The sequence below is a fragment of the Thunnus thynnus genome, chromosome 8, assembly GCF_963924715.1.
Source record: "Thunnus thynnus chromosome 8, fThuThy2.1, whole genome shotgun sequence".
In the NCBI taxonomy this organism is placed as follows: domain Eukaryota; kingdom Metazoa; phylum Chordata; class Actinopteri; order Scombriformes; family Scombridae; genus Thunnus; species Thunnus thynnus.
In genome coordinates, this window is record NC_089524.1 from 13,216,162 (window position 1) to 13,229,663 (window position 13,502).

The following is a 13,502-nucleotide window of genomic DNA, read 5'->3' on the forward strand; positions in this document are numbered from 1 at the left end:
GAAGAAAACGTTCACATCGAACTCCTGCTGCTGCTAAGCAGGATCTTTGTCAGAGGCTCCTATATCAGCAAATCCACCAAAGCTGACTTTCACAGGATCTTTGAGAATAATCTGCTAATGCAAAAATACTTTGAGCATCTGATGATAATTAACAATAAAAATAGCGCATGGACATCAGTTTTGGTAATATTCCCTGCGCTGTTACAGAGCTCCCAGAGGGAAACATGAATGTCAGAATGAATTGACCTTCTCATTCATTGTAATTTTCGTCTTTGGAAGATATTCTTTTCTGTCTTTATCTCTTTAATAAAAATTTTTTAGAGGGCAAAATAAGGTCCTACATCAGTATGTCAAGATCAAAACGAAGGGCTTCAAATTATATCTTTATGTTAAGAAAAAAAAAAGTCTGATCATGTTGAAACCAATTTTGTTAAGGAGTCAAAACAGAGCAGCAGTCATGATGTCAAGATAGACCTATTTCACAGAAGACATTTTGACATGTCAAAGCAGGAAAAGCACAGGTGCAATAACAACAAAATAATGAAGGCTGAATCTCATTTAAATTCATGAGCCTGGTATAGTGCATTATTGTTCACCATTATGGTTTTCCTTGCACGCCTGAATGGAACTGAGTCATCGTTAATGTTAACAGTTCTTGTGCTTTTCCTGCTATGACAAGTCAAAATGTCCGCGGTGAAAAAGGTCAATTGCTTCACGTTCTCTGGACTGTCTGTAACTATTCTCTGCTTAAATGGTTTTTTAAATACTTAACATCAGAATGTGTCCTGGGTTATAGTCATCAATCAATAATTAAAAATGTCAAGTTACGTTGAGCTACATTGACACTGCAGATAAAAGTGAGTCAGTTTAGATTGTTTCCCCTTGCATGATTGTTTTCTAATCAGGGAATTAAATTTTCTAATTCCAATCAGGATAAATATGTGCAACATCTACATCTTCAAATAAGATATCAACGCATTCAACATAAAGGCGACTTTGTAACTGTAAAATCTGTATGCAAAAACTATCATGATGGTGAATCTGGCATCTTCCATCTGGGACAATTTTCATAATGTAATAAAGCCATTTTGAAATCTCCAGCTCTATTGGTTCTGACAAAACAGTGCCCTCTTCCTGTTGTGTACCATACAGCAATCAATCAAATTTCTCTCCAAATCTGAGCCCATGGTACCATATCCAGGGGTGGAGCAGATCCACACAAGAGCCAGTATAAACCTACATTTGCCATCATTGTAAATTGGTATGTACTGGTCTACACTGGTCATACAAATTGGTTGTATTGGTCTACACCGGTCATACAAACTGTGTCCACCAATCTGGCTGCACACTGCAGTCTGCCATGGTTTACTACAGCAACTAAAGTCACTACAGGGTTACCATAGTAACTTTGTGACCGATTTATATATACTATACCATAATAGATGTTGGCATAAATTTCCCTGCAGCATTTTTTTGTGGTTATCACAGCCTTGAAAAATTCAACAGTATCTTTTTCTTTTAAGAATTAATGTCTGACTTACTGTTTCACTCTAGATAATCCACATAACCCACTGTCAACTGTTTTCGTCGGGGCTAAAATCTTCTTCTTTTCAAATCTTCTTTTTTTTATCTGTAATAAGACGATCTTCAGGTTTTAAAAAGGTATAGTAGCTGTCTTTGATTGAAAAAAATAAATTTTCAGACAAAATTGCTTTTATTTTATGCTACAAAATCTATTGATTTACTACGTGTTATATGGCTGCTTTTGTTGTGTGAAAACCACAAAATACTGATTCAGCTACAGTCAGTTCATACTGCTGTAAACACTATTTGACAGGATAATAGCGACAGATAGCAGTAGCCACAGTAGATGCTGCAACTGGGAAATAAACTCTGCATATAAACTCAACATAGTCTCTTCAGTATTTCATGAATGTAATGAAAATAGGAGCTTTCACAGGTGATGCAGTGTGTAATGACGGCCTATACATGGTTCAACATACAATCCCAGGAAAGCTTGAGTTATGGACAGATATGAACTGTAATCTGACCAACTGTTAGTGTATTGACTTATTTCTTTGTCATTGCAGCAGCATGTAACATCCTGTAATCCCCTCAAACTGCTCATTCGGTAGTAGGGCGAGTTCCTGAGTGGAAAGGAGCAGTGTCATACCTGGTATTCAAATAGGATTTGCAAATGAATGTTTGTTCTACGCTATTTGGAGTACATATGGGTGGAGCTTACCTCAGAGTAGAGAGGAATGAAAGCTACAGGGTTTAAACTGCTCATCAGTTGACTTGGTTGAATTGTCCTTTACAGTAAACCTCACGATCATTTGGCTCTCAGAATATTGATTTATTTTAATGTATTAGTACCTGTAATTATTTGTGCAGATAATGTGGTCCAGCTCCTGTCATGTAACAAAAAGCAGAAGACTGTTTTGTCATCGTAGTGCGACAACTTGGAAATGTCACTGTAGTGATTCACAACAAACATCCACATCCAAAAGTATAATTTTTTTTCACTTTAATGGAATCATTCTTGTAAATTGTATAACAGATCATTTACATTTTATTAAGTTTGGTGGGTTTGTTGCGGTGATCAAAACCTGTTTTGCCACATTTTCATTTGTGATGCAAAGCGAGTGACATCAGACTGAAAACCATCCCACATGTCTTAATACTGACTACCACCAGGGGGCTGATGTGCATGATTTGTTCCAGTTGGAAAACTGTATTTTTGTAAAATATGATGTAACATAAAATGTGTTTTTAAACACAAAACAGTTTGTCATAAATATGAGGGACAGTTAAACTCAATCCATAAATAATATGAATGACCAAAAGGTTACCATAATCAATGTTGCACCTGTGTTCATTGATAAAAGACAGAAAAGTGTTCAGTATTACAGTACACAAAACAGAATAAATCAATATTCAAAATGACAACATACTAACTGGACTGCAAAATGATTTTCCTAAATGAGACTTAGATTCACAGTCTAACCAATCACCACAATTTTATGCAATTTTGCACAAGGCTACCTAATTGAGGATTTATTTTCAAATGATAACCAGCTAATTTTGGGCCCAACGTCATGTTCTAGTAAAACGTGATTCACATTGTTGTTTCTTTGACATAACGTCTGCTAGAGTGTGAGAGTGAACACATGGGACCTCTGCACTGACTGATAATGAAATGAGGGGCTATCTGGCTGACCTGTGAAAGACAGTCCATCTACTGACCTTTACCTTTGATTACTGAACATTATCTTTCTTTAGAGCTGAGGACAGCAATGTGTTATATAGGAGGAGGGGGGCAGGAGACCCGTGTTGAAACAGGACATGTAATAAAACAACAAAGTCTCATATTGACACTGTATTGTTTTAAGAAATAAATGTGTGAGAGTATAAGAGGCAGTACTATGTGATGAAGTTCATAATGTTTATGCTCTTCTGATGATCTATGATAATATTGAGAAATTTAAGATATAGGAAAGATAAGAGGAAACTAAGGCTGCAACAAACAATTATTTTCATTATTGATTAATCTGTTGATTATTTTTTCAATTAACTGATTGTGAGTTGAGTTGTTTGGTCCATAAAATGTCAGAAAATGGTGAAAAATGTCAATCACTGTTTCCCACAGCTCAAGGTGACGTCCTTGAATGTCTTGTTTTGTCCCAACCAACAGTCCACAACCCAAAGACGTTTAGTTTATTATCATAGAAAACTAAAGAAACCAGAAAATATTCAGATTTGAGAAACTGGAATCAGAGAATTTGGAAATTTCTTCTTAAAAAATGACTCAAAATGATCAATTATCAAAATAGTTGGTGATTAATTTAATATAGTTGCAACTAATCGATGTAGATTTACATCAAGTACGGTTTAGGAGTTACTGAGCAGTCCTTTAATGTGTTTCAGGAGTCTTCAAGGAGCTCTTCAAGTCTTTAAAACATAATTTAGTGCTTATAACAATATTTATAAAGCATATAAACATGTATCACAATGAAAATGTGACTTTTAAGAAGCTTTTTAGATATTTTGCAGTGACTTAGCTGCCATGTGACTTTGAGAGAAGCTAATCCGAAGTAGAGAAGGAACAACAGCAAACACATGATCACAATCCCTGCTCTCAGGACCTGAAGGCCTTTACAGTGGTGTGTTTTGTAAGTGCAAGTGTGTTTTGTATGTCCTTAGAGGCATTGAATATACCTGAGATCCTTGAAACCACTGTAATTGAAATCGCTGGAAATGATCCCAGTCAGGTCACACTCCTGCCAGCTGCCTAGTAGCAGCACAATTTAATACCAACATTCGCCAAACTGGAACATTTCCTGAAACAAAACCTCATCAGATGGTTTCAAATGGGCTTTGCGGGGTCTGTGAGATGACAACATTTGAGAACTGTAGAACAAGAGTTACGGTTTATTGTTTCTCATGTCAGGGGCACTGTGGCTGCTGCATGAATGTGAGCTTCTGCGGAAATGTTCAAAGGCAGCGCGAATGAAGAGCCTCGTGTAAGAGTGGTAGGTGGATGAAAAGCTGCGATTTGACGAGGACCCTCACTGAGGAGCTCCACTCAGCTTCACCTAATGGGAGTGAAGTGGATGATGGGTAACCAGGGCAGAGGGGACGTGAAGATGATCAGATGAGCCATTTTTTGACCGAATCATTGTCTCACCGCACTGTGAGTCATGTTGCACACAGGAAAAGGCTAAGTGTAAGAGATAATAGGGGATTTATACTTTATTATGGGTTTAGGGGGCTCATTTTAAGGTCCGCTATCATTTTTAGGTAAAATGTTTGACACCAAAATCACCATCCTAAACGAAAAATGAAATATGATTCTGATTATACTCTCAGCGAGAATTACACTGTATTTGTATTCCTCAAGGAATTTATGACAAGCTGAAATCAAATGCTTTCATAAGTATTTCTATAATATTCCTACATGGATCAATAATGTCAAATTCTCATTTATTACACTCCTGTAATACACCTATAGAGATTTGCACTATTTGCAACAATGCGTTGTGAATTTATAGAGACTTTATCACACTGCAATATTTAAATACAATAAAATCTCTGCAGGAACTATAATATTTGCACACCATCGCCCCAATACAAATCGTGTTCCTTCTATTAGGACCGACATTTGTGTTTGTAAACAGAGGAGGATCAAATATTTTTGCACAGATGCATTAGTGACGTTCAAAACAGCTGTGGACTTGAATCAGCTGTATTTACAAGACAAGTCTGAACTATGTGAACTATATTTAAGTTTGCATTTAGAATTAGAGGTGCACAGTTACATTTAGTGCAGTGATACTCTTTATGCTTCATATCCAGTTTGTCAGGCTGCTCCAATGATGTTACGCAACAAGAGCAAACGCACAAGTTGTGTGAATAAGATCCAATGCAACGGTTGACTTCAGCTGTGCATACCAACACTCAGAGAGCAGAAAACAAAACCAAAGAGGTCACACTCTGATGCTAATTCAGAGGACCGTGCAAATCATCCAGAGTCTATTCCAAACAGCAAACACTGTAGCTGAATATGATGAAGCAAAAATGCCTTTAGATGGGTTTCAACAATGAACTCTGGACACTGTTGCACTGTAGAGTATTTAATATTTTTATATCAACAATGGATGAAATGACCCTGTGGTGTGAAAAGTGTTGTAGCGATGAACTCACAGAAAATGATCACTTGGCTCTACAGTTCCACTTAGCTCTATGGACCATTTAATTAGATCACTGGTTTTACTGCCCGCAACTTCACTGTTTTGATTCGCTCCAACAGTTATTATCAACCTGATCTCCAGCTGCAGCAGGCGGCTGTAAGCTACCTGGCGAGCATCAAACAGCAGGTAGACAAAGTTAGCGACTGGCTGGAGCATTTAGCAGCTTAAGAGACAGGGATTTCCCCACAGCGGGTGAAAGCTAAAACTAAAAAGAAGAGAGGTTATTAGATTTTATTGGGTGGCCAGAAACATGACTCCAAACACATAATGTTGTGTTGTGTTTGCAGGATGTGTAACTAGGCAACTAACTGTTGACACAATCTCCATAACAAATTTATACAGTGGTAATAAATCAATGTTTTGTTTACAGGCTGTCCAAAGGCGACCTAAAATACACTTATTACAGCTTTAACGGACAACAATGGCCTGATATAGTTTATAGCCTACCTCCTTGGCATTGTCCAAAAATCACTAAAGGACCAGTGTGTAAGATTTAAGGGGATCAATTGGCAGAAATGGAATATAATATTCATAAGTGTGTTTTAGTGTATAATCAGCTGAAAATAAGAATCATTGTGTTTTCGTTACCTTAGATTGAGCCCTTTATATCTACATAGGGAGCAAGTCCTCTTCTCGAAGCCCACCATGTTGCACCGCCATGTTTCTACAGCAGCCCAGAGCCTTTTGCGTTATTTGTTATTTTCGTGGCCACCGTAGGTTCTCCTACACGCATGAAAGGGAGGCGTGAGAGCGAGGGGTTATCAGTTGGTTGCAATCTGCAACCTCACCACTAGATGCCACAAAATCTTACATACTGGTCCTTTAAACATGCATAACAACTTTACACTGGGTGCCATTCCCTGGTTACAGTAAGTATCACAATTCTAATTTATAATGAAAAAAACTTAATGACAGTATTGTTCAACTTCTGCACATATTAGCAGATTTGGTTAACTGTTTCCGCTCATAGTTTGACACACTGAGAGGAACAAACTAATCAATGTAATGACAAAAAATAAAATTAAATTAAATGGCATTTTTGTTTTGTTGACAAGATATCTCTTATAACCTGATGCAAAACACTTTCACACCTGAAAGCATTATATGACTGAACACACAGACTTACACCTTGCAGAGCTACAGTTCGTCAATTATCTACCAGAGTGAATCATCTGCTCATCAGAGGATCTTGGGCGCAGTGACCACCGTTACTTCTCTCGGTATGTGTGTGTCCTTTTGACCCGTAGTAGTGAAACTCCCGCGGCGTCAGCACTCCGGAGCCCGATATAAACAGCCGCCCCCTGGTCATCACCCTCTTCTCTGTGTGGAGACCCAGTCTGTCAAACCGTTAAGCAGAACCAAACAACAACCACTGCCGCCTCCATAACACAACAAAATGACCACCGCTGTTCAGCCCATTTTCTCCAAGGGAGAGGACTGCAAGTCCGACTGGCACAACGCGGGCGCCGGTTATAATGAGGCCGATACACACCTGGAGATCATGGGCAAGCCCGTGATGGAGCGCTGGGAGACCCCGTACATGCACTCCCTGTCGACCGTTGCCGCCTCAAAAGGTAAAAAGTAGTTTTAGGTAATCGATGCTCCGTGGCATCCATTATCGGACAAGCCACTCTTTTCATATGGTGCGTCCGATGTTGGACTCAGGCTTCAAGATAGCCGGTTGCTAGCCCAAGAGACATATTTTTCAGGATTTACAAGTATAATAACAAACTTATGTCACTGAGTGTCAAAAAATATTGATAATAGTTTTGTAAACAGCTATATGCCATTCATCAGCGGTTCTTAAAGTGGACAATCATTTATTTTCACTATAATTACATCCATAAGTAACACAATGACAGAATGTATGACTATGTTGGTCGTGGCTTTCATACACTTTCTGTAATAAAACATCTAAAAGCAAAAATGTCATCAGATGGGGGACACTGGGACAAAATCTTATCACATAGGGGTCTGTGGTCTAATTTTTGTCAGATCAGGGGTTTTTGACATGAAAAAGTTTGAGAGACACTGGTCTATATCATTTGAATTTTTGCTATCAGGTGACTATAACCAAAAATCAAATATTTTCAGTAAACTAGGCTATAAATCAGCATGCAGTACTCCACTATTACTTGTGTAGACACTATATTTACTCCCTAAAATAAGGAGTGAGCTGTTAAAAATGTAGAGATATGGTTAAAAAGGGATGATACTATTTAAAAATGTTTGGTGGTGCATTTAGTGCCAGGGTAAGTAACACTGGAGTTTTTCCACACATCTAAAAACGTTTCCTTCATTTTTTGGTAAATGATCTTGGGGACATGTGTGAAACTGTGAGCAGCATGGTGCTCAGTTCTCTGTGAGTACTACAGCAGCTGTTTCTCTGTTTCTCTTCTTATGGGGACCCGCCAAGACGTCTGCACAGGAAAAAAGCTCATTGTCTCTTTGCTTTATGAGAAAATAAACTGATCCTACACACCCTCACATAGGGCTGAGCAATATATCAATATTATATTGATATTGCGATATGAGACTAGATATTATCGCAATATCGTGATATGGCATAAGTGTTGTCTTTTCCTGGTTTTAAAGGCTGCATTACAGTAAAATGGTGTAATTTTCCCAATTTACCAGACTGTTCTAGCTGTTCTATTATTTATCTTTACCCACCTAGTCATTATATCCACATTACTGATGATTATTTATCAAAAATCTCATTATGTAAATATTTTGTGAAAGCACCAATAGTCATCTCTACAATATTATCGCAATATTGATATTGAGGTATTTGGTCAGAAATATTGTGATATATGATTTTGTCCATATGGAGCAGCCCTACCCTCACACAGACATGTGGGACAGGAGACAACATGTGTACTGTAGGTATATTCGTTATATGTTCTGTTCACTTACAATGTATTTGGAATGAATGTTATCTGCAAGTGTTTTTTATTTGAATATTTTCAGATATCCTGTAGACAAAACAGATTATAAAAAAAAAACTCATAGAAAAAGACACATGAATTCAAAGCATATGCTTATAAGACAAAGGTCAGTTTTCACATTTAACATGTTTTGTTTCATATTACATTTAATATTTCATATTCATTTTTTACTTCAGATGACATTTTTACTCGACAAGTTCATTTTTTCATTAATTTCTTCTTTTTTTCTTTTTCCACTACTTACACATGACAGAATTTTGTATGGACAAGATGTGAAAATGTTACTTACACATGAGAAATAGGAAATGTCACATGATCTTTTTGGGGGTGTTTCTATAGACTAATTTCAGCTCAGTACAATTTGTTCTTAATTCTGAACAAATTAAAAATGTGAATATAACACTATGCTGCTGTCTTAACCGATTGAAGCCCTATAAATCATTATGAGGGGTCAAGCAACAACAAATTATGGAAGCTAAGAACGGCTGTGTTTGAAATTATTTTTTTTAATGCTGTTATCTTGAGATCACGAGTTAATTATTTCATTATCTCAAGAAAACGAGTATTGTTATCTCGAGATAACGAGATAATCAGCCCATTATCACGAGAAAACAAGGTTGTATCCTCTCATTACTTGTACAGAGATCAGGAGTGCCACGCCAGCGGGCATAGATGGCATCTTGACAACTGTAGCAACTGATTTAAGCTAAATATGTCAGATCAATGAGTACCAATTATTGATCGACACATCAGACTGTACTTCACAGGCAGAACTTACATTGTGTCTTTCTATTAGAGATAACATTCAGATCATTTATTTATTCAGTCTCATGCATGCTTACATTTTCACCATATTCAAGTAAGGGGGTTCAAATCTGTCATATGTTGGTTCTTATTCCCTCTTTCTACCCCACTTTCCTTTCTCTCATTATTGATTACAGTCTGACACAATGAAAGTGCTTGAAAGGTATTGTTTGGTACTTAACTATATCTGTGTTTAGCATCAAATCAAAGTTAGCTAAAAATATAAAAGGAGTATTTTTCCTTCCAAAGGTTCCTTCGGGATCTCTTTCTTTCAAAAAGGGGTATTTAAATAGAAAGGGTTCGTGATATAACCATTTGCCTCCCTAAGAAACAATAAGAGGAAATAGATAAATAAGAGGAAAAACCTTTTGTTTTCATGTGGTAATGAGTCGACTATCTTGTTTTCTCGAGAAAACAAAATAATTAACTTGTGATCTCGAGATAATTGCATCGAAAAACAACATTTCAAACATGGCCGTTCTCGGCTTCCGTAACAAATACCCCTCGTCTATTTATGTTCTTCTCTGAAGGAAAATGAAACCCTTTGGCCTTTCTGTCCAACCACATGTTACAACCAACTGTCCTTCTCCTCACACCCAAAGGAGGGAGAAAACATAAACCAAACATTAAACTGTAACTGTAACATACATGTACTGTAAAATCAGAGGGTTTGTCTATCAGGAGAAAGAAACTACTGCATTATGTCATCACAATGTTAATGAGCCCCAATAACTTGCTCCATTGTAGGTGGGATTGTAAAGCTGGAACCCAAATGACTTTATTTAGTTTTTTTTATGAGCATTTTGGCATTTTATTAGTTTGTTAACATTGTAGAGAGACAGGCATGTGTGGCTGCAAATGACCCCATGATGATGTAATGCATCTCAGACCACTGACCACAGAAATGTCACAGAGGTGTTTCATATACATTCAGTAGTCATACCGATTAGTCACAAAAGTAGGGAAATACAACAACTCCTTTCCTAAAATTCTCTCACAAGATGTTCATGGACATTTGAAGTTCACAAATTTTCTAACTGTGTTGTTCTTCGTGTGTTTTGTCTGGTAGGCGGTCGGGTTCTGGAGATTGGTTTCGGCATGGCCATTGCTGCCACTAAAATTGAGTCTTTCCCCATCGAGGAGCACTGGATCGTCGAGTGCAACGACGGTGTCTTTGCCAGACTGGAGAACTGGGCCAAGTCTCAGCCTCATAAGGTCAGTAAAGCTCGAGTGGTATTTTACAGTCAAATATTATCTGGTTTATCATGCTTGGAACCTGGTATACCGGCTTGAAGATCTAGTTTATAGTAAAGTTTATTGTACCTGTGCTTAAATGTGAACATGCTGATTAATGAAATGTTTTTTTTATGCTGCTGCAGGTCGTTCCTCTGAAGGGCCTTTGGGAGGAAGTTGTTCCCACCCTGCCAGACAACCACTTTGATGGTAAGAAATCACAGTGGACATGGGGGAATTTTGGTCATATATCAAGATCTACAGTTTACAATTCAATGTGTTTTGAGGAAAAACTGAGCTGACAGTTGTTCCAAATAAAGATAATAAAAATACATCTATATTCAAAGCTTTTTTTTTTAAATACAACATGGTCAAACTGCGCTAAGTTTCATCAAAATCCAAATAGTGAAATCTGAGATACATTGTGTTAAAAAAACTGACTTCACTGCACTCTGATATAGCAACTCAGTCAAAATGATTAAATGCTAAGAGTGAACTCAGATCATCAAGAGTTAACAAAATTTAGAATTTAGATCTCAAGTTTGACAGATAGTCTGATGCTTGATAGATGAAAGTAGGAAACGATATAAAGAAAAGTGTGTAATTCACCTGTTGTGTGTACACTGCTAACACTGTGTCTCTCCTCTCCAGGTATTCTGTATGACACATACCCTCTGTCCGAGGATACATGGCACACTCACCAGTTTGACTTTATCAAGGTAAAGCCTAAAACACAGCGAGTTACACATTTTCTGGAGAAATCACTCTTTGTTTGTATGACATGTGGATTCATTTAAAGATGCTGAATATTGGTAAAAGATGTCACTAAAAAATGTAAATGACTGTAGTCTAAAAATAACATCATGCTTCATTTGGTACACATACTGTAGCCTCTCAGTGTTCTTCAGACCACATCATGATTTGTTTGTGTGTGTGTTTCTCTGCAGGGTCACGCTCACAGGCTGCTGAAACCAGGCGGCGTCCTCACTTATTGCAACCTAACCTCCTGGGGCGAGCTGCTCAAGACCAAATACGACAACATTGAGAAGATGTTTGAGGTTAGTTGCCTTCATGATCTCGTCAAGGACGGGAAATTTAGTTTTGACTCGGTTCATCTGAAACCTGCCTGTTTTACATACTTGACTGCATTATGCTTTGTCCTCTTAGTTACTTTCCACACTTTACAGCAGAAATGTTGTGTTAAATCACCTCATGATGGTCATTTGAGGGAAAACATGAGGTGGTGATAGCATGTATAATGTCTCAAAATGTCCAAAATACTCTTTGTGTCCCAATGCCATACTGCAAATTAATTGTATACAGTATATTCTATATACTAAGCAGTATAATATGCTGATTTCTGTAGTTAGTTTACAAAAAAACAACCTATTTTACAGTTGAATACTAACAAGAAATGATACAGTTAAACCAATTAAACTTGAATAACCCTTTTCATCTTCTTTTTTTTCTAAGAACTTTCTGAAACTGTTTTGCCTTCATTTACAATTTTTTCTAATGTTTTGCAGCTGTGAGTTGCTGCTCCATTTCCTTTGTGCAATGCATTGTTGGACAATAGAGTACATCAACAGCCCACTCAAAAAAATCATGTTTTTAGTATGCGTAATGACTTTTTGAGTATAATTTTTTGTCAGTTTTTCACTATGAGCACACTACATACTCAAAACCCACTAAAATTAGTATTTAGTGTAGAATTAGGACACAGCAGTTGTCTTTAAAGTTATTTAAACCACTATTTGGCAACAAAAAGAGGCAACTTTTGTGCAAAATCTAGAAAACAAACTTTCTCTGTCTGCATTGTGACCAGTATGTACAGTACTTGTTTTAATTTAATTAACTTTAACTTTATTTTTAAATTAATTTAGGCTGTCTGTCTTTAATGATCTAAAGCCTGAAAAAGATCAAGTTTGATTTCAATTAAGCTTCAGTGAAATATAATGAAGTAAATAGAGTATTTAGCATTTTCTTGGCATAAAAAAGGTTGTAAACATACAAGTTACTGAATACTGACAGTCATAATAAATATCAATATGGTCATTCAGTCATTGATATTGGTATCGTCAGGCGTTTTCTAAACTGAATGTATAGTTTTAATCGTTCTTGTAAGGCAGAACTGAGTGCGACCTGAATTACATACCGCGATAATGTCAAGGTTATTGATAAACGGGGTCAGGCTGTTGAGACCGGTAAAGCTACCAGCTGCCTCAACACTGACCAGATCTGTCTGTTAATGATTTTCAGGAGACCCAGGTGCCTCATCTGCTCCAAGCTGGTTTCAAGAAGGAGAAGATTAGCACTACCACCATGGACATTGCACCACCCGGCGAATGCAAATACTACTCCTTCCATAAGATGATCACTCCCACCATTGTCAAGGAGTGAAGTCTGAAGACACTGTTGCAACCTTTTATTTTTTTACACTAATGTACCTTCCTCTACTGACCTAACATCTCATTGTCTGCCGTCCTTCAATAAACTTAAATCCATCCAAACTCAGTCTACAGGTCCCTGTGTTTATTATACTTTTATTGGCATTAGTTTATTTTCCACTGAGGTCTCAAATTCCAAATTTCACGCTCCTGCCAGACTGTAATTTCTTGATCTGAGTTGAAGTTTTGGTGTTCAGTCTAGTTATTTAGCTGTCACATCCCACCAGACTGTGCTATTATATCCACTTCTATATATACATATATTATCCTTCACAGCAGTGAATATGCACGACAACAGCAGGCTGAAAGCTGAGCAAAAA

At 37.2% G+C, this 13,502-nt stretch overlaps 2 protein-coding genes across 8 annotated transcripts in view; one reads left to right on the top strand and one right to left on the bottom strand.

Moving 5' to 3' along the window:
- The window catches only part of dazap1 (DAZ associated protein 1), a 29,876-nt gene extending 22,877 nt beyond the window's left edge, over positions 1–6,999 (bottom strand). For 6 of the 7 annotated variants that reach the window (XM_067596618.1, XM_067596624.1, XM_067596623.1 and 3 more), the window contains exons 1-2: positions 6,877–6,966; positions 6,339–6,473 (exon numbers count right to left, since the gene is read on the bottom strand). In XM_067596618.1, coding sequence (XP_067452719.1) covers positions 6,339–6,397 — 59 coding nt within the window. In that variant the 5' untranslated portion in view covers positions 6,398–6,473; positions 6,877–6,966. Of the gene's footprint in view, positions 1–6,338; positions 6,474–6,876 lie in introns of all 7 variants that reach the window. The other variant, XM_067596617.1, reaches the window with a different exon arrangement.
- Positions 7,000–7,145: 146 nt separating this feature from the next.
- gamt (guanidinoacetate N-methyltransferase) lies at positions 7,146–13,249 on the top strand. The gene is made up of 6 exons (XM_067596627.1): positions 7,146–7,324; positions 10,572–10,717; positions 10,882–10,945; positions 11,387–11,454; positions 11,683–11,793; positions 12,995–13,249. Exons 1-6 carry the CDS (start codon positions 7,147–7,149, stop codon positions 13,133–13,135), a joined length of 708 nt encoding a protein of 235 aa, XP_067452728.1. The 5' UTR covers position 7,146; the 3' UTR covers positions 13,136–13,249.
- The last annotated feature ends 253 nt before the right edge of the window (positions 13,250–13,502 follow it).

What these genes read in the sequence shown, in the direction of transcription:
- gamt (XM_067596627.1), top strand. Translation starts at nt 7,147, where the DNA reads ATGACCACCGCTGTTCAGCCCATTTTCTCCAAGGGAGAGGACTGCAAG. An exon ending in GACCGTTGCCGCCTCAAAAG is followed by an intron (nt 7,325 to 10,571) that starts GTAAAAAGTAGT and finishes TTTGTCTGGTAG; the next exon opens with GCGGTCGGGTTCTGGAGATT. An exon ending in GCCAGACAACCACTTTGATG is followed by an intron (nt 10,946 to 11,386) that starts GTAAGAAATCAC and finishes TCTCCTCTCCAG; the next exon opens with GTATTCTGTATGACACATAC.